This window comes from Larus michahellis, chromosome 1 (assembly GCF_964199755.1).
Source record: "Larus michahellis chromosome 1, bLarMic1.1, whole genome shotgun sequence".
NCBI lineage: Eukaryota > Metazoa > Chordata > Aves > Charadriiformes > Laridae > Larus > Larus michahellis.
In genome coordinates, this window is record NC_133896.1 from 47636493 (window position 1) to 47656477 (window position 19985).

At 41.6% G+C, this 19985-nt stretch overlaps 3 protein-coding genes across 6 annotated transcripts in view; 1 reads left to right on the forward strand and 2 right to left on the reverse strand.

Moving 5' to 3' along the window:
* Positions 1–374: 374 nt before the first annotated feature.
* On the reverse strand, positions 375–6861 carry LOC141748969 (uncharacterized protein C12orf50 homolog). The gene is made up of 5 exons (XM_074601850.1): positions 6720–6861; positions 4637–4783; positions 1952–2113; positions 637–714; positions 375–546 (listed from the first exon to the last, which is right to left on the reverse strand). Exons 1-5 carry the CDS (start codon positions 6859–6861, stop codon positions 389–391), a joined length of 687 nt encoding a protein of 228 aa, XP_074457951.1. The 3' UTR covers positions 375–388.
* A 1933-nt stretch (positions 6862–8794) lies between these two features.
* On the forward strand, positions 8795–19628 carry LOC141738757 (RNA ligase 1-like). The gene is made up of 7 exons (XM_074574670.1): positions 8795–9177; positions 11292–11409; positions 12024–12119; positions 15537–15653; positions 16040–16234; positions 17380–17549; positions 18116–19628. The coding sequence occupies exons 1-7, from the start codon at positions 9088–9090 to the stop codon at positions 18302–18304; spliced, it is 975 nt and encodes a 324-aa protein (XP_074430771.1). The 5' UTR covers positions 8795–9087; the 3' UTR covers positions 18305–19628.
* CEP290 (centrosomal protein 290) overlaps positions 11464–19985 on the reverse strand; it is a 61773-nt gene continuing 53251 nt past the window's right edge. For 3 of the 4 annotated variants that reach the window (XM_074574616.1, XM_074574584.1, XM_074574604.1), the window contains one exon: positions 19076–19868. In XM_074574616.1, coding sequence (XP_074430717.1) covers positions 19680–19868 — 189 coding nt within the window. In that variant the 3' untranslated portion in view covers positions 19076–19679. Of the gene's footprint in view, positions 11799–19075; positions 19869–19985 lie in introns of those variants that run through there. The other variant, XM_074574594.1, reaches the window with a different exon arrangement.

Below are 19985 nucleotides of genomic sequence, written 5' to 3' on the forward strand. Positions count from 1 at the left end.
TAGCCCCATAATAGTGCCTGTCTCTATTTACAACCGAGAGCCTCGATGAGAAATTTAAACTACATTCATAACCTTAGGGTGGTTGAAATTAGACTACATAAGTCTTGATCATGAAGAAAAACTAAATGAACCACCTGTGTTGTGTATCTCAAGAAAGTACACATTAGGTTAATAGCCCATTTCTACCTTTCCCATCTACAATCAATACAGGTAGTCACCACGTGTGGGACACCATATATTTATATATACTTTTATATATATATATATATGGGGAAAAATGAATGAAGTATTTTTATGCTCTTTGTCATATGCTGTCTTTAATTGTCACTAAATAAAAAAGCAGGGAGGAGGGGAAAACTATATAGTAGTTTCTCCCTGTAACAGCAATTTAAAAAGTGATAAACATTGTCCAAGAAGATGAAAAGTACTTGCCTTTCTGCAAGTTTTGCTCGGTGGTTTCCAAGGGTGACAGCACATTTTCCTGAGGTGAAGACACAGTTTTTGTTGATTGGTGTTCGTGAGGGTACTGGATCCTGTAATACTCTCCTAAACATACCCCAAGAGGTAAAAAAACACCAAAGTTTACTATATTGGCAAGACTGCTGCTTAGGAAAGAGTGACTATTTTCATATTTACCAGATTTAAACCATATTTCCTTTATTGCTTTTTCCTCTTCAATATCTTCGGCAGTCCTAGGCACCCAATTAGGAACATCTGTGGGAAATATTTTTAAAAGATCACTGGGTATCTGTACAAAGACCTTCAACAATTTTTAATAATCAAATACCATAATGAATTTCATTTTGGTTACGGGGTTTTTTTCATGACTGCAAGCTCTGCTTCTCGACAGAAATACGAATTCCTTCATATTAGGTATTTCCAAGTACAATGGAATTGCAGGTATAATACATATTAAGAAGCTAAAGCCTCTGCCTAAAGTTACTGTGCTGTAATGTCTGCTGGTAGAGCTGGTGAAGTGAGTGCTCCTTATCTGTCTCAGTTAAGGCTACTAAGGTTACCAAAGCCCTAATTTTTATATTGTTTATTGAGAGACAGCAGTTTAAATTCATGTGGCTTGGTCAGACTGAAGCCGAGTTAGGAAGCACTAACAGGACTCCCTGCCAGCCAAGCTGAAGGGCAGAGGGAAAGCCAAAAGCAGCTCGGGGCTGCATGAGAACCAGCGCAGTAATTTGCAGAGTGCACGCGTGAGAGTAGGTCGTTCTCTCACTTTCACTCTCTGAGAAGGTTCAATTCATTCCTTCCCTCTGAGTCTGTCATCTCTAAGAGAGATACAGTCAACAGTTTAACTACATTTAAAAAATTAAATAAAACGTTATACATATATATGTGTGTGTGTATATATATATATATATATAAATTCAGTTAAACTAGTGAGGAGTTTTGTATGTATTCTCTTTGCTAGGTTTAAGGATAACTGCTTTTATAAAATGAGGCTGCCCACAGAGTTTAGGATATTAGTGGAACAAATTATTTAAGTTGAAGTCACACAACTATCTTTTGTAAACAAACCTGTGACTCCACTTTCAGTGATACGTGTGTACAGCCCTGTTCGAAAGTTTGTTTCCCAGAAAAGAAGTACCTCCTAAACTTGTAATTTTGTCCCTGGATTTTGTGAAATTTTGAAGAGTATTTGATGGCCATCTGAACGTGTACCACATTTAAGCTCTGTTTAATGAAAAAGAGGTATGTGAATTATACCACTATTGAAATATACGTTTCACAGGAGTTAGAAATCTATATTGCCTCACTCACATCAGGTGACTACCAGTTCTAATATTTTGGGGATTAGCTGGAAAGTATTTCAAAAACTTGTCAGCAACTCTTTTCTAAAAATGGAATGGTTATTATAATAAATCAGTTGTCAAGTACACTGCAAGAGTTGAAAAAAACACATTCTACTTCTTTGCAAAAGAAAGAAAAAACTGTTTACAGTTCTCTTCCTCTTCACTGTCCTCTTCATCCTCTTTATTGTTGAGGCTTATAATCAGTGGAGGGTGAATTTGTCTTGAAGTATACTCTTGACTTCTGAGTGACTCTTGACGATGGGCCGGATGTAGAATCCCTTCTTGGACACCCTGTTGCAAAGGGGCATCTGCAGAAAAGAACATTATTTTATTAGGAGGAAGATAGAATATCAAATTCAGGTTCAGACCAGCAGGTATAGTTTTGAAATCACTATCATACTGAAGGAATCATTAAATAGGCAGATTGTTCCTTTTAGGAAATATCTTCTGCGGATGTTGGCAAAAGAATCATAGAATTGTCTAGGTTGGAAGGGACCTTTAAGATCATCGAGTCCAACATAATGATGTACCTTTCAGGTTCCTTTGATATGTATAATTTCTCACCATATATCCTTTTTATGCTAGTTACAGAAGTATTAGTGTGATATCTACGAATACCTGTACTACACACACGGTGTAAGGTACCATTTCCTCTCTCTTCTTCCTAGTTTACAGAACTTTTTTGAAAATTTATATACCCAGTAAGTTCCCAGTTTTCAGCAGTGCTTTCTAAGCTTACCGTTTAGCACATGTTTAAGTGTACTTGAAATTAATGCAGTTAACAATAATCTTGAATAAAAAGATTTAGAATACGACTGTGTGCTCCGAAACCAGGGCCAACCCCCTGCTCAATGGGAGAGGCCCCTGCGCCCGCTCGTTGCCGTGGCAACCAGGGTCAGCTGACCTGGGTGTTCACCCTGTGGGAGGGTCACACCTGTGGGCAGGTCAGGTGACCCAAACCGACCAATCGGGTGTTCCAGCCCGTCGGCCATGCTTGGTATGAAAGCTGAGGGAGCCAAGGGGGCAGGTTGGCTCCTGTTGAAGGAGCCAATTACAACATAGGGAAACATGATTAGTAATACCTGGGCTGCAGTGAGTAAATGAGACTAGGACCCCACCTGTGAAAATATATTAAAGATGCTGAATAATAGGCAGGCCTGTATCACTCCTTATGGCAGCAGTTATGAAGAATTTAGCATTGCTAAGAACAAGATTACACTTTTTTAGCTTGTAGACTTTTTTCGTATCAATTGTCAGAATGACAACTCTTTTTACTAAGTAAAAATGTAGATTTTGAGAAAGAATATGAAGTTCGCGAAAATAATTTACACTTAATTAGAAGAGAATCAGAAAAGAGATTCTTTTCATTAGAAATTTATATCTACCCATGAGATTTGCAGCAAAAATACTTCAGTACTGGAATAGCATTTTCTGAGGGCCAGGAAACGCAGTGGATTGAAAATAAAAATGATGAAGAATGGTGAGTCTATTTGTATTGTTCTACCTGACCTATTTGCAACTACAGATAAAATCAGGATTCTGTGCATTATATTAAAAATATCGAAGTTAGGTGTTTTCCAGCTTTAAAGACATAAGATGAAGCATGGGTATTTTCTTCCATTCCGGTTCTTTTTATTCTTGTGCATCTCTTGCTTGCCTGTAAGCAGCATGTGTATCATACTGAAACCATTTTAAGAACACTCCTGCAGATCAGATTTGTTGTACCTCATGCAAGAGAAAGTAAGATACAACACTTTCACTTTATAGAGCATTTTTCACTGTCCAGAATAGGGTGTTATTAGCTCTGGGTAGTGTAAGCTAAATTAGACTTAAATTAGTTTCACAAGATTTCTAAGCGTTAAAATGACTAATTGCAGTTTTAATATTTACAATGTTATTGTGGAGCACATGGAAAAGCTGTTTCCTTCTGACTAGAGATCTTTCTGGACTTCTCTTATGACACCTGTCCCCAGCACATGAACAGCTATATTTTAGTCCACTTTCTTGCATCTGTGATGACTCATGCTGACTTGCTCTCGTTCCTGCCTTCCACCAGATTTCTGACATCTGTCTTGGTTCCCTGCCCCAGACTCTTACCCAGTTCCAGCTGTCAACCAGGACTCCTGGTAGGCAAGAGCTCCTCTTAGAAAGGACTGAGGAAAAAACCCTACCTGTAACAGTGTTTTTTCCCATAAATATCTGACTTTCAGATATTGTACTGCCTTACACACTATTCTCTCCTTCAGTAGCCTGCATCCAATGTTCAGGCCTCCAAAAGTTATTCAAAATGGTGAACTGGAAATACACCTGCACACACAGCACTGTAATCTGATGTTATCTATACAAGGGGGGTCGCAGCCATGTAACATGTGATGCTCTATCAACAGATATTGCTGCTAGTGGCCCTACCAACCTCCTCCCCGCACCATACACACACTACTTTTCATTTCTCTTCAACTCTTTCCTGCCTACTAACCATTTGCACTCCTAGAGAGATTTAATCTCGTAAATACCCAACTCAAGCAACATTTTTACTCCATGGATCTTAGCAACCGGCATAGCCATTTGTGACTTTATGTCACTGATAGTTATGAAAATTCGTAACATGACAGCTAAGAAAGTTCATATGGCAACCCTATTCAAACGCCAACACAATTCCTTTCTTTGCCTCCAACTTGCTGGGATAGCAGATCATGCCTGGTTGATTTCCCATGCTACATTTTTTGACCTTAAAAGAGATCACAAAAGCACTGGAAGTAAGCACTGGAAGGACATTTTCGTGTGTTTACTTACGCTAATGAACAAATTGTTGATAAAGTATTTTTACTCACTGTTACTTGGTGGCAAAAAATGTCCATTTATAGTACGAGGTTTGCTATGATGGAAAGCACAAGTGATCCTTACACAGCCTGAGGGCTGTGTTTCCCAGAAACAGGAGATGTTGCTGTACTGCTGCTGCAGAAGAACACAGATATTTTCTGATATTGTAAATATAACAATAGAAATGGAGTAAATGTTTTAGTACATGGTGTACTGCTGTGAACATATGACTAAGGTTTTGTGGGACCACCTTCTGATGTTTTAGAACATTGAAAGTTCTCTTTAAAGTTCTCTTCAGCTCCAGATACCTCTAAAGCTGTCTTGAATTAGGTCAAGGGAGCTTCCATGATGTAAACCTGCTCCCAGATAAGAACAGGAGTAAAGCAGTCTACTTAGTGTACTGCAGGGTTTTCATGAGATGCTGGCAAGAAAAAAAATCTAGTAGTCACTTCATTGACCCATGGCTGAGTTTCCTTTCCTGCACAATGGGACAACCAGGTCAATCTCAAATGAAGTCTGCTGTACGACTGCAAATCTTACACTAGTACTCTCTTACTCATAAAGGATATGTGTCTATGGGAGAATAAAGAGTAAGAAACAAAACCCAGACAGATTCCCAACAAAAACTGAAAAACTAAAAATTAGGGAATTGACGGTCTGAGATGACTGTCATTACACTGCTTAGACCATCTCCAAGCTGTTTTTAGAGATGAGCAACAGAAGCCTAATGGGAAAAAATAATACCTATGTGGATTTGCTAAATTATTAGTTTAATTATTTCTGCTTTACTCATACATATAGTCACACTACTGCGCTCCCTCTACTGCTCAGTATGTTGCCAGCTAAAAAGTCTGCACATTCACAAGGGGAGTCAATTCTGTTAGTCATACTTAAATTATTTTTTTTTTATCTCTGCCTTATGAAAGTTTACAGATTTTGGCATCGTCTCTGATAATGCAATTCACTTATCTTTATAAACTGAGGTATATACCGCAAGCATAAGAAAAAATCTTAATTCAAAAGAGGGAAGTGCTCAATAACCATTACCATGAACATATAAACTCAAGTTTATATCCTGCATATGAACTACATCCCGGCTGAAAGCTGTAAATGCCAGGTTGCCAGTTATTTCTTAATGAGTTTCTGTGTAATATTTTAAAGGGAGACGAAGTCACACTTGAAAATATTTCAATATTTGAGGGTAAGTTGCAGCCCGTTCCAGACATTAACAGCCAGGTAACAGCATCTCAAAACAACACCACTTTTGGACTGTAGTCAGTACAGCTGGGCCATCCCTTGAGACACGCTGGGGTCTGGAGCCAAAGCCCCTCTCCCAGGAACTAATGCCTGAATCCCCAATGCTGGAACAGATGTAATAACAAAGAGCCTTACACCCACCCCTGGATTTGCACCAGGTGTAATGTAAACACTTCTTTGAAGGACAAACCCATTTTGAAGGACTTAATTTAAAACAACTGATTTTGCAGAAACTCAGGTAGTTGCTATAAGCAGAAATTATAAACATAGCCTGTTTATTCCAAATGTGTCTAAGGCTGATTCAATAAGAAAGTGATGAGCGATCTTTAGGGGTGATTTCCAACGTAGGTGTTCCTTGAGTATCGGAACCCAGTTCACAGGAGAAATTGTCCATAGTTTAGATGATCATTAGCTCACACATCCAAAAATCAGGTATTTTCATCTACAGATGCAGCCGTGACGCAGAGAGAGTGACATAGCACCTTCTAACTTTACATAACAGACCTCCCTTTCAACACAGATATATCGAGAAAATCAAGGATACAAACCACTCTACAATCTACAGCATTTACCTGTGCTTGGGGGGAATAAAAATGGCAATCACGGTCATTCCCAGCTGAGGCCATCTTCACCTCTCGTACTTCTTCTCCACCCTATTAATACCGGCAGAACAAGTACGAAAACGTTAAAGCTGTCAACATTCGGGCAAATTGTAATCTTATCCTGAACACGGTAGTTTTCTTTCAAAAACTGGACCTTCAGAACTTTACCTCTGCTTCTTTTCTGAAACAAAACCCCAGCTGACAGTGAAATACCCTTGAACGAAGGAGATGGTACCTTCTCCAGGCTTGCTGAACCAATGAAGGGAGTTGATAGCCGGTATAGAATGTTCCATTTCCATAGTTCCATGGTTGCCAACCACTCCTCCAGCTTGTGACATCAGCATGATGGTGCTACGGGACCTGTCCCATTTGAACATCCTCCTTTATCTCCATTGGTTCAGAGTAAAGTACAGAAAATCAGACCATTTCTAAGCGGTCTCCTATTCTGGTGTTTCTTTACCATAAAATGGAACAAACCCATTTGGTGCACCGTAAATAATACACAACTTGTGTCTGCAGGAACTGTGGTCTTGGAAACAAACCTTTGGTACCACAAAGACAAACCTTATTCTTTGACTGTTTCTTGAACCAAGATCCTTGTGCCCAGTGTGTTCCTTACTGTGTCTCGTTCTTTGGATGGAGAAACTTGCTGCTCCCTGTCAGTACACTGTTAGCTGTAACTGCTCACATTGTTGGGGTTCACTGCTTTTTCTTGCTTCCATGACGTCCACTGCCACAGCTAAAGCAGAAAGAAGAGCATACGCTTGTGTCCCTAATTAACACCTCTGTTCTCACTCAGGTCCTAGCCTGCCTCTGAGCAAAATATATCTTGGGGGGGAAAAGTGGGAAGGCTGACAGATGTGTCCATGAGAAGCAGGTGTCGGTGGTTCGTAGAACCACCAGAAGTGCATGAGACTGGTGGCTTATTGGGGGGAAAAAAAAAAAAAGAAAAAAGAAAAAAACAACAAAACCCACCATGCCTGGACTGGACGGACTAATCACCAGAGCACACCTGGACTGTACGCCATTGGTCTGCCAGTGGGAAGGGTGACACACATGTAGGTGAGAAGCAGGTGCCAGTGACGCCATGGGCACGCGGGGTACAAGGCTGGCTCAGTGGTGGTTACACCCGAGCTGGGGAAGAAGTAGAAAGACATTGAAACGACTGGAAGTCTTCTAGTCCCTCTAGGAGCCTGTCAACTTGTTTGTAACTCAAGTATGAGGGGATGGTCCGAAGAGTAACTGCAAAGGAAAATACTGCATGGCTGAGCACTGGCCCTTTGTCACTGGAGTAAAGTGATTCCTACAGGAATGGCTTCGGCTAAGGACAGAATGGAACTGCTCACTGGACTAAGGTAGGGAGTACTGGTGAGAGCTGTCAACAGAGAACTGATGTGGGAAGGCTCCCACAGTTCTGTAAGCCCTATAACTGTGTAGGGCACACAGGGGAAATAAGTAAAGCTGTACCTAAATAAGGCACAGAAGATGGTATGGTCAGGAAGAATTCATTCTGTATTGGGTTTGCGTGGCAAGGTTTTGGTAGTGGGCAACGTATAGGGGTGGCTGCTGTGAGAAGCTGCTGGAAGCTTCCCCCATGTCCCATAGAGCCAATGCCAGATGGCTCCATGACACCCTGCTCCAGACAGAGAAGTTCATGGAGGACTGTCTCCCGTGGGACGGACCCCACACTGGAGCAGGGGAAGAGCGCGAGGAGGAAGGAGCAGCACTGACAACGTGCAATAAACTGACCACAACTCACATTCCCTGTCTCCTTTGCTGCTCGGGGGCAGGAGGTAAATGAGGAGTGAAGTTGAGCCCAGGATGAAGGGAGCAAGGAGGTCTTGTAAGACTGAGTTTTTGTTTCTCATTGATTGGTAATGAACTGATCTCCCCGAGTGGAGTCCATCTTGCCCGTGACAGCAACGGGTGTGTGATCTCTCCCTGTCCTTATCCTCACCCACGAGCCTTTCCTCGGATTCTCCCTCCCCTGCCCAGCGAGGAATGCAGCCACAGGGCGGCTTTTGGTGGACACCTGCCCCCAGCCAGGCTCAGCCCAGCGCAGGCTCACAGCCTGCGGGCCGGGCAGGGGGCCTGGGCATCCGCCGGCTGCAGCGGTCCCGAGGGAGGCAGCATCAGGCACCGAGCGATCCCCAGGCCCGGGGGACAGGCAGCCATGCCCCAGGCCCGGGCGTGTGGCACCCCGGAGAGCAGAAAACCCCCTGAGGAAAGGCCGCCGGCCCCGGGCAACGGCACCGCCAACGGCTGACGCCCGCCGCCAACGCGCGCCACCGGGCGGCCGCCTCAGCCCGGCGCCGAGCAGCTCCACGGGGGGAGCCGCCGCTGCTGAAAGCGGAGCTGCCGCAGGCCCGCGGCCGCGCTGGGCGGCGGAGGGCGGCAGACCCGCCCCCTCGCTAAGGGCTGCTGCACAGAGGCGACCGCGGCCCGCCCCGCTGTCGTCGGCGCACAGGGGCGTCGCGGGGCTCCCAGCGGGCAGGCAGCGGCGGCGGACTCCATTTCCCGTGGCGCAGCGCAGGCGGCCGGGGGCGGCGCAGGCGCAGGTCGTGCTGGTCGCTGGGCCGGCGGCGGGCGCCGCGGCCGGGGCCATGAGCCGTCGGTGCGCGGTGCAGCGGAAGGTGCCGTGTTTGTTCGTGACCGAGGTGAAGGAGGAGCCGTCGGCCAAGCGGGAGCGTCAGGTGGCCGGGGGAAGCAGGGCCGGGGCCGGGCTGGAGGCAGGTGGGGCCGGGCCCAGGCCTGGGTCCAGAGGGAGTCGCTGGGTCGCCGGTAGCAGCGGCGCCGCACGGCCGGTCGGAGCCGGGGGGAGAGGCATCATCATCATCATCGACCGTGTCGTCGCGCTGCGGGGAGGGGGTCACCCCACTGGCGAGAGGTTTCGCTGCAGACAGACCTTGAGCGAAACGCAGGGGGGAGTTGCATAGGGCTCCCCCCTTAAATGCGGGACAGAAGGGTCCTTTGGGTGCTGTTTCACCTCTGTATGGCTCTTTTCCTGGCAAGTGGATCCAGGTGCTCACCCTGATGTTGTGTTTGCTTTTTCTAAGTACTAGGAACATCCATGGCAAGGAATGATGCCACTCCAACATGCCCGGACTGAGAGGTTGTGTAAAACCATCCTGGCCTCAGCCTTGCGGGGAAAAAAATATCTTTTTTTCTTTTCTTTTTTGTTTTCTTTATTTTCTGATGAAAAGTGTATCAGAGTTATGACAGAAGAAGACATTTGAGGCTGTAAGATGTGGAATACTTAGCCAGGTGAAAGTAATGGAGCCCAGTCCTAGTTATTTCTTCCCAAGATGTAAAAGGCAGTGTCAGGACAGGTTGGGATGGCATTCCACTGTCTAGCTGTAGGCCTCCAACTTGGGTTTCCCAATTTCAGTAGCAGCTCCTCCTGCTGTCTGTCGCCTGCATGACGAACTTGAATCCATCTGGGGGACTTTCTCCTGTTGGTGTTTGACTTCTGGATAGAAGAGCTAAAATGAGTGCCAAAATGCCTGTTAACTTAATTGTACAGCTCTCAGTACTAACACCGTCTTGATTACGGTCATGTAAGGGTACCTGCCTGTGCTGTTTCTGGCTGGGATAGAGTTAGTTTTCTCCACTGTAGCTAGTATGGGGCTCTGCCTTGGCTTTGTGTGAAAACAGTGTTGATAATACAGGGAGATTTTCCTGGTTAGGTGCTTAGTTGCCAGCTGGGCTTAAACTGAGACAGTCCCTAACTTACTGTTCCTTCATATGCAAAAAAGCCGACCGGGGATCAGATGTTGAACTGGTATACGCTATTTTTTTTGCTTTTCAGAATGCAGGAAAGGATAATACAGGGGGTTATGACTGCTAGGGAAGAAGGGCAGTGGTGGGAAAAGCAACGGGTTATGTTTTCTCACTACCCTCAGAATTTTCTTTTTCATGTAATCTTCATAAAATCTTCCTGTATGCCATATGATACGGTTACAAATCTGATTACTAAAATGTAAACCAGCCATGTAACATAACGAAAGCATGTAAGAAGGTTCTTATTTTATGAATTCCAAATTCCATTTCGAGACTTTTACAAGATAAGGACTCTCTGTTTTGCTAGCAGAAAGAGACAGCGATCAGTTTACAAGTCAAAGTTGACTGGGGAGAGAGGAGGGAGGGTGATGATTATACAGGAAAATATTTGAATTCAAACACAACTGATTACATGTTTGCAGTGAAACTGTTATAGAAGTCATCCTAGAAATTTCGACGAGTTGTGACTGGATATTTGTTTCAGACCATAAGACCACTTATTTCCTTGCCTTTTTAACCAGAAAATTGTTTAGTTGAGAGCACTGATACTGGGTATTTAACAGCAGGGTGCTTTTGCCACCTTGCATTCCCCTGGTCTGTGTATTGCACTTACATGGTGCCATTGGCTTTCAGCTCTAAACTGCAAACTTGGAGCAGCTAGTCATGAATAATTTCTGTTGACATTGTAATACAGGAAGGCACGTCTCAAAATTTTGACACTTTGAACTGGACCCCTTCCAGTTGATACGCATTATGCAAAGTGGAAGGCAATGTCATCACTACTAATCAGGAATGGAAAAGAAGGAGAGGGTTTGCAAATAGATTGCCTTTGTTCTTTTGTCTCAGAGCACTTTCCAAACTGTCATGTCTTGAAGAAACAATGGTTTATTTAGATAGTTTTAGAAATCAGCAATATAATGTGTCATACTGGACTTACAGAGTCCAGCTGTAAGGAGGAAGAATCCATCTGGGAATAAGGCAGTAACATAGCCATGACAAGGGTTTAAAATGCTTGTCTTCTTTTCAGCCATTTAAAGTTTTGGCAACTGAAACTATAACTGGGAAGGCGTTAGAAGCAGATATATACAATGCAATTCCTACTGAAAAGGTGGACGGAACCTGCTGTTATGTAACTACCTATAAAGGTAATAAGGAAAATCCATATGCAGATTTCTCATGCTGACTAGAAGGCTTGTTTTACAGAGTTTTCACTTTTATTTTTATTGCATTACAGCCTTTGTGAATTCAACTCTCACTAAACATCTTGACCACAAAGTAATAGTTACCGTAAACATAGGAGGTGTTTATAAAGTTGTTATAAATTTGACTCTCTCAAATACATGGAGTATGGTTTAAGTGCCAATCAAGCAACTATTCCAGTTTTAATAATTCTTATTGGTAAATCTTCCTTGCACACTAGAATTTATATAATAAAGTATGTCTAATTTCCTTGAGAAGGATTAAAAGAATTGTGGAGGTTGGGAGGAAATGAGAAGACTGTGGTTCATTGCATCTCTGTGGCTCTTTCCTTTACCTGAAATTGTAAGGAAACTTTGTATTAAGTTAGGCAAGATTCTACGAATAGATTTTTAGATTCATATACACTAATGAATTTATGAATTTAAATAGTGTCTATGGATATAAAATTTCTCTAGTGGGAAATGAGAATTCGTATCTTGCCTTACATATAGTTGATTTCAGTACTCTGCAGGGTATGGTTACCTCAGTAAATTGCTGATTTTATCTTTCTGGAAACTAGGGCAACCCTATCTATGGGCCAGGCTGGATCGAAAACCCAACAAACAAGCTGAAAAAAGGTTTAAACGATTCTTGTATTCATTGGAAGATTGCAAAGGTTAGTGAAGATTTTTTTCCTTCTTTTTAACAATTTAAGTTATCCATTTGGAAAAACACCGCTAGTCTAACACAGGAAATGCCAGTGAGCCTGCTCCAGTTTTTTTAATGTCACTCTTAACTTTACTTCAGGGGAGCTTTAAACTAGAATCGATGGGGAAAAGGAATACCAACACAGTAGCAGGAGGTAATCCAAGGGTTGGCATGGTATCAACAAAGGGTGGCAACGCTAGTGGGAACATTTACACTGTTCCTGGGAGCACGAAGGGTTCAGGAGCGTGTCTGAAATGCTTGTACACCAACACATGCAGTATGAGAAACAAACAGGATGAACTGGAAGCATTGGTCAGCTCCCAGAGCTCTCATGTCATTGGTATTAGTGAGACTTGGTGGAATGAGTCCCATGATTGGAGAGTTGGGATGGAGAGCTACAGGCTGTTCAGGAGGGATAGGCACAGCAGGTGAGGTGGAGGCGTCGCACTACATGTAAGGGAGATGTTTGTAATGATGTGTTTGAGGATTAGGGGAATGGAAAGCAAAGGAGATGTCATAGTGGGTGTCTGCTACTGATCACTCAGTCAGGATGTAAGCACGCATGAGTTATTCTATAGGCAATTAGGAGAAGTTTCTGGATCAGTAGTCCTTGTCCTTATGGGAGATTTCAACTTCCTAGACATCAACTGGGAATGTCATACTGCTGTTGGAAATTCTTGAAGTTTGGAGGAAATAACTTCTTGTCACAGGTACGCAGTGAACCAACTAGGAAAGATGCCCTCCTAGACTTGCTTTTTGTGATTAAAGGAGGACTCAAGGGCGATGTGATGGTAAGTGGCTGCCTTGGCCGCAGTGATCACAAAATAGTTTGAGTTTAAAATTTTCAGTGTAATAAGAAAAAAGGATAGCAGAGTTGCTACCCTGGACTTCAGGACAGCAAACTTTAAGCTATGCAGGGAGCTATTTAGCAGAGTACCCTGGGAATCTGCTTTTGAGGGCTTAGCAGTCCTTGAGTACTGGGCAGTCTTTAAGAACCACCTTGTAGAAGCACAGGAGCAGACAATTCCACTATGTCCTAAGTCAAGCAAGCTGGGCAGTCTTTAAGAACCACCTTGTAGAAGCACAGGAGCAGACAATTCCACTATGTCCTAAGTCAAGCAAGCAGGGCAGAAGACCAGCTTGTCTGAACAGGGAACTCCTCATGGAGCTCAAGAGGAAAAAGAAATTATATGATCTCTGGAAGCGAGGTTAGACTTCACAGGAAGATTACAGAACCATAGTTCGTATATGGAGGGAGAAGGCATGAAAGGCCAAAGCTCAATTAGAGTTGAAACTGGACAGTGTTGTTTCAGATAACAAGAAGGGCTTTTTTAAGTATGTTAACAGCAAGAGGAGGTCTAAAGAAAACATTGGAATGATACCTGTTGAAGATGGTCATCTGTCTAATAGGGATGAAGAAAAAGTGGAGCCATTCAATGCGGTTTTTGCCTCAGTATTTAATCATACTGACAGACCTTGGGCTGCCTGGTCCCAAGTTGGGGGACTACGAGTGTGGGAATAGTGACTTTCCATTTGTGGATGCTGAAATTTTACAGGACCAGCTGTATCAGCTGTTCACAAGTCCATGGGGCTTGATGGGATTCATCCCAGAGTTACTGAAGGAGGTCGTGGATGTTATGGCAGGACCCTTCTCAATCATCTTGGGATGTCTGGGGAGGTCCCTGCTGACTGGAAGCTAGCCAGCGTTATGCCAATGTACAAAAAGGGTGTGAGGGAAGACCCAGGGAACTACAGATGTGTTAGTCTAACCTCAGTTCCTGGAAAAATTATGGAGAAGTATACTGCGTACTATTAAAAGGCATTTAAAGAATAACGCAATCATCATTAGGCACAGTCAGCATGGGTTCACAAAGGGAAGGTCCTGTTTAATTTATTTCATATCCTTCTATGGTAAGGTTATCTCCCTAGTGGATGAATGAAGGTGGTGGATGTGGTATTTCTGGATTTTAGTAAGGCTTTTGGTACTGTCCCTCACAGCATCCTTCTGGACAAGTTGTGGGATGAGTGGGTTGATGGTGCGCTGGGTGAAGAACTGGCTGAAGGGCAGAGCTCAGAGGGTTGTAGTGAATGGGGCTACATCTGGCTGGCGACCAGTCACCAGTGGTGTTCCTCAGGGTTCAATTCTAGGGCTGGTTCTGTTCAATATATTTATCAATGACCTGGATGCAGGTGTTGAATGCACCATTGGCAAGTTTGCTGATGATGCCAAACTGGGAGGTGCTGTGGACTCTTTTGAGGGACGAGATGCCTTGTAGAGGGATCTAGATAGATTGGAGCACTGGGCTGTGATTAATGGGATGAAATTCAAGAAGTTGAAGTGCTGGATTCTGCAGCTGGGATGGAGTAATGCCAGGCACAAGTATAAATTGGGAGAGGAGTGGCTGGAGAGCAGCACTGCACAAGGGGATCTGTGGGTGCTGGTTGACAGCAGGCTCAATGTGAGCCAGCAGCGTGCCCTGGCAGCCCAGAGGGCAAACCGCATCCTGGGTGCATCAAACACCGCATAACCAGTTCGTCCAAAGAGGTGGTTATTCCGCTGTACTCAGCGTTGGTGTGACCTCACCTTGAGTACTGTGTGCCGTTCTGGGGCCCACAATTTGAGAAGCATGTGAAGGTCCTTGGCTGCATCCAGAGGAAGGCAGCAAAGCTGGTGAAAGGGCTGTAAGGAATGTCCTATGAGGAGCGGCTAAAGACTTTGGGTTTGTCTAGTTCGGAAAAAAGGAGACTGAGGGGTGACCTCATTGCTCTCTGTGGCTTCCGGAGGAGGGGAAGTGGAGAGGGAGGTGCTGATCTCTGTTCCCTAGTGTCCAGTGATAGGATATGTTGGAATGGATCAAATCTGCACTAGGGTAGGTTTAGACTGGACATTAGGAAGCACTTCTTTACCAAGAGGGTGGTCAAAAACTGTAACAGGTTTCCTAGAGGGTGGTTGAAGCCCTAAGCCTGTCAGTGTTCCAGAGGCATTTGGACAATGCCCTTAACAACATGCTTTACCTTGGTCAGCCCTGAAGTGGTCATGCAGTTGGACTAGATGATCATTGTAGGTCCCTTCCAACTGAAATAGTCTATTCTGTGCTATTGTACTTCTTTTGCTCTAGTTTAAATATAATGTTGCCTATTTAGGTAGCTATTTTTTAATCTGTTAGTTTTGAACTTTTAAACTACTTAAAGGCTACTGTGCTCCTTTAAACCCTTCCTAATTGTAGACCACTTGAGTGTGACAGATGTTGGTGCTTGTACAAAGTAACTGTGACTGCTGTCTGTAAAACAAGGTTTAGATCAGTGGTATTTATTACTTGCATTGAAAGACGATCAAAAGGTAAAACTGGCTAACAAAAACTAAATGTCACATTTATATGTCTAGAATTTGTTTGGAATGTTGAAGAGGATTTCAGGCCTGTTCCAGATACCTGGATTCCAGCAAGGGACATAGAGTTCTCTAACGGCAATCCTTTGCCCGATGAAAATGGACATATGCCAGGTACCTATGACGCAGCACAGGTGAAATGGGAGGGGAAGAAAATCCATTTTTTAAGTGAATTAGAGTGAGTTCTAGAGTTAAAAGTAGTAGTTAACATATTAAGAAAACAATTGGGATGTAATTCACTCACTATCCAGAAAGGCTTTGTTCTTCTGACGCATTGAAAATAATCGCAGTTGGCTGCGCAGACTTAAGCTGAAGGCACGGTTGTCACGTTTGCATTCCTCTGACATTTCTCTGAGATACGACATAGTTTTTTCTTGTTACTCTTTCTGTTTGTAGTTAACTGTGGGGTTGTTTTTCTTTTTTTTAATGCATGCACAATTCTAGTACACATTTGGTAACTTCAGATATTTCCTTTGGTAAATTGCTATGTTTTCTCATAGGTTGGGTGCCTGTGGAGAAGAATAGTAAGCAGTATTGCTGGCACTCATCTGTTGTAAATTATGAGGCTGAGATAGCGCTGGTATTGAAACACCACGCTGAGCCAGGACTTCTGGAAATCAGTCCGGTACCATTATCAGAAATTTTAGAACAAACATTGGAGCTTATTGGGACTAATATTAATGCAAATCCATATGGTAAGTTTGTATGGTCTGTTCTTAAACACTTTTTTATTTAGTCTTATTTTTGAGTGAAAACTACACATTCTCTGTATAAGTTTTAAAAAAATGTTCTAAGGTAGCAATGTAACAATTCTAGAAAGGAGGGAAGGGGGAGCTCAAAGAACACTCACCCAAAAATACCTCAGAAAGCTGAGTTGTCATGAGACTATTTATGTCTATTAAACCTCTTTCCACGTGCATGTTCTTTAGGGCAGTTACTTTAAAAATGCTTTACTTTAGTCTTTCAAAAATATTCTCACTGGGAAAGTTGTTTTAAATATTACTATTAAAATATTGAAGTATTTTTTAAGATTGTTTGTTGGTGCCTTTTCTTGACTTTTTTTCACTTGCTCGTCTGATGCTGTTTAGTCCATTAAAGTAGAAGATTTTACTCAGACTTTTTTTTTTGAGTCCCTAGAGTTAGTCAGAAGTTGCAATTTTTAAATTATGAAATATTTTATTTTTTTAAGGAAATGTAATTTAAGCTGAACTTTGGTTGTGGCTTCTCCCATTAAAAGCCTTATAACAAAAAACAATTAGGTAGGAGCAAAAAGGAGTTCTGAGCTTTGCTGGGATAACTTGCAAGGATGGACAGGAAAAATAATAGTACTTGGTCTAAGCATTTTCTCAGAATGTAAAGGAACTGCAACAAAGAATTCCAATAGCCGTATTCTTAGATGAAGATTTATGTTGAATGGTCAGTGAAGAGGCAGTGCATTTGTTAACAGCCTGGCTTAAGTGTTAATCTGTATTCATAAGAAAATATGCCAGATTTTCAGGAACTAAGATGTTTGTGCTATGTATCATGATCTGAAGCATGAAGAATTCAGCTAGTAGCTTTATCGTTAACTGAGGAGGTGACCAGAAGAATAAAGCAGACAACTGTATAAATCTTTGTCGTGGTTATTTTATATAAATAAAAAGTTACATGAGGAGAAGACAGCTACATTTGATACTTAAAAGTATATTTAACTGTTCTCTTAAAGGCGGGACAATGTTGAATATCTCATAGACATCTACCTTTATAGAGTGCTTTTAAGATAGCCATAATAACAAAAATGAGGAAAATCTTAAATTATCACACATAACTAGCAGAAAGATTTTTGTTTCTTTTAACATAGGATTAGGAAGCAAGAAGCAGCCTGTACATCTTCTTGTACCGCATGGAGCATTTGAAATAAAGAATCCACCCGTTTTGAAACAAAATGACATAGTGTCTTGGTTTGAAGGCTGCAGTGAGGGTAAAGTTGAAGGAATTGTGTGGCACTGCCATGATGGGTGTTTAATCAAGGTAAATATATAGATGGACATGTGAAAAACTGTAATAATTCATAATATGAGAAGTGTTGTGAAGTACTCGGTTTTTGTCTTGTTTTCCAAATTCTTTAGTAGTAAATATTCTCCTAGCAGATCAGGTGACAGTAGAATTAGTCAGCCCAGTGAATCACTCCAGTGACAACATAGTCAACTTTGTCATTATTTACATTATGCTAATAAGTTAAAATAATTAAGAACATAAACCAATAATTTCTTGCCTGTCTGTATAGGACACTTTAAAGCTTAATTCTTTTATTTTAAAAAATCATTCCTTGTAATGTTGACCTGTAGAACAAGTATTATTAATAAGAATGTGATTTTTGATTAATTAGCAAGTTTATATTCTTCCTGAAGCTGTGGAGGACATCTCGGTTCTGGTTTGCCTTTTGTGCTTCATTGTTACTCATGTTATTCAGGCAACTGATTACTGGTTATAAGTGCCCTAATGCAGAGGATCCTAGATTTAAAGCTCCCCAAGCTGCGAACTGTTGGGCTACTTCATCAAAATCTCTAAACTGATGTTATTTCTTTTTATTTTAGCTCCATCGCCATCATCTTGGTTTACGCTGGCCACTTGCCGAGACATACCTGAATTCTCAGCCTGTTGTAATTTCTTTTAATAGAACTAAATATGACTGTGACTTTGAACCAAAGAGTTTGTTTCACCATTTTTCAAACTTGGATGGGCAAAGATTTGACAGACTCAAAGATATCAAGTTTGATGCTTGAAATGATTTTTCTCTCAAGTTAATTGTCGTTTGTGCTGCATTCCTCTTACCCGTGTCTACCACAGAACTCTTTACAAATAATCTTCTATCTTAGGCAGCAGCCTAGGTATTGTGCGATTTTAAGTTTTTCCTAAGTAAGTGACTAATCTTATATAAAGAGAGATCCGACGTTCAGAGCAGAGATCCAGCTTTCAGCATGTTTAATTTCAGTTCTGAAAAATCCTTAACTTTTGAACACACTTCTGGAAACTTATAATTGTTGTCTAACACTGGCTGGTCCTAATAGCTTAGCTAATGAATGCAGTCAACTGTAAAAGTTCCATAGGTTGCACTTCTATAAATATAATAATTATGACACTGTTATATGTAGGAATCAGATTTAGGATCTAGTTGTTTTTTAACAGTAAAGGACATATTTCAGGTGGGACCAGAATTAGTTCTGAAATTTGATTATTTTTTTTTTTTAAAAGTTGTAACAATTTCTTTTTTGGGGGGGAACTTTTCACTGTATTATTTAACTGGTAAGCTGCAGCATTATCCTATTACTTGAAAATCTAATTAAACTACATCCTACAGGTAATTCCACTACTTTGGGACAAAAAGAGAAAATAACAGAGAGTATACTACTTCTATTATGGAGATCCGTAGTGATTAGAGAGAGATATGTCTTGGCTTAACAATACCCATTTTCAGAGTGCACATCAATTAGGAAACTTCATCAAGGGCATATTAAATAAGATGGCATATAAATAATAAAGGTGAGAACAAGGGATCATTTGAGTTGGCTTTATTTTATCTGTGCTATAAAAGTTTACGTCCAGTTATATAAAATATACAAAATGAAAAATCATTTATCTATAAAATTACCAATCACTTGGCTGAAATACTGTAACTTTATTTTCAGTTCTTGGATTTTCTAAAATTGAGGTAAAAAGAACAGATATCCAGCACACTGACCCTGAGTCCACAGTTAGGAAGTATGATAGCATGAGACAGCAAGAACCAATTACATATTCTCAGCGATCTGGAACTTAGAATACTTAGCACATTTTAAGAGTTTCTCAACTTTTAGGATAAGTCCAAGTTTTCGACTTCACCTGACACCTGTGTATTGCCCACATTACTGTTCTGAATTAAAATACAATATTGCAAAGGAGTTGGGAGAGGTAAAATTCACTTTTATTTTGACTGGTGTATATAAATACTGACCGTAATCTGTTGACTAATCCAATTCTGCACTCTTAAGTCTGTGCCAAACTATTGTAACTTTAATAGAATTGTATCATTCCAAGATAAAAACAGACAAATAAATCGGTATTATGTAACTGTCCTGGAATTTATTTTCTGTGTCAATACTGAGGATACTAAGCACTAGTCTAATCAACAGAAACGTTGCCAGGACTATCCACTTGAATGCCAAACTCTTGAGAAAGCTGTCTCAATCTCTCTTCTAAAATAATATTTTTTTTTACTTCTTCATTGTAGTTATATTTCAGATCCTCCATTTCTTCAAAAATGGAAGGGTCAAAGTTGTCTAGTTCTTTTCTCAGCTTATTTGTTTCTTCCTATTAAAAAGAAGGGAGGAGTAGCACCTTTATCCAGAACTTAGGAAATACAAAATACACGTCAACAACAGCTTTTTTTGCCTTTTACGTAAGAGGCTAAATGGTGAGAAAATAGGC

What these genes read in the sequence shown, in the direction of transcription:
- LOC141748969 (XM_074601850.1), bottom strand. Translation starts at nt 6,861, where the DNA reads ATGTTCAAATGGGACAGGTCCCGTAGCACCATCATGCTGATGTCACAA. An exon ending in TTTTTTGCCACCAAGTAACA is followed by an intron (nt 2,114 to 4,636) that starts GTGAGTAAAAAT and finishes TCTTTTCTGCAG; the next exon opens with ATGCCCCTTTGCAACAGGGT. An exon ending in GGAAATATGGTTTAAATCTG is followed by an intron (nt 547 to 636) that starts GTAAATATGAAA and finishes GGGTATGTTTAG; the next exon opens with GAGAGTATTACAGGATCCAG.
- LOC141738757 (XM_074574670.1), top strand. Translation starts at nt 9,088, where the DNA reads ATGAGCCGTCGGTGCGCGGTGCAGCGGAAGGTGCCGTGTTTGTTCGTG. An exon ending in TTCATTGGAAGATTGCAAAG is followed by an intron (nt 12,120 to 15,536) that starts GTTAGTGAAGAT and finishes TTATATGTCTAG; the next exon opens with AATTTGTTTGGAATGTTGAA. An exon ending in ATGATGGGTGTTTAATCAAG is followed by an intron (nt 17,550 to 18,115) that starts GTAAATATATAG and finishes TTTTTATTTTAG; the next exon opens with CTCCATCGCCATCATCTTGG.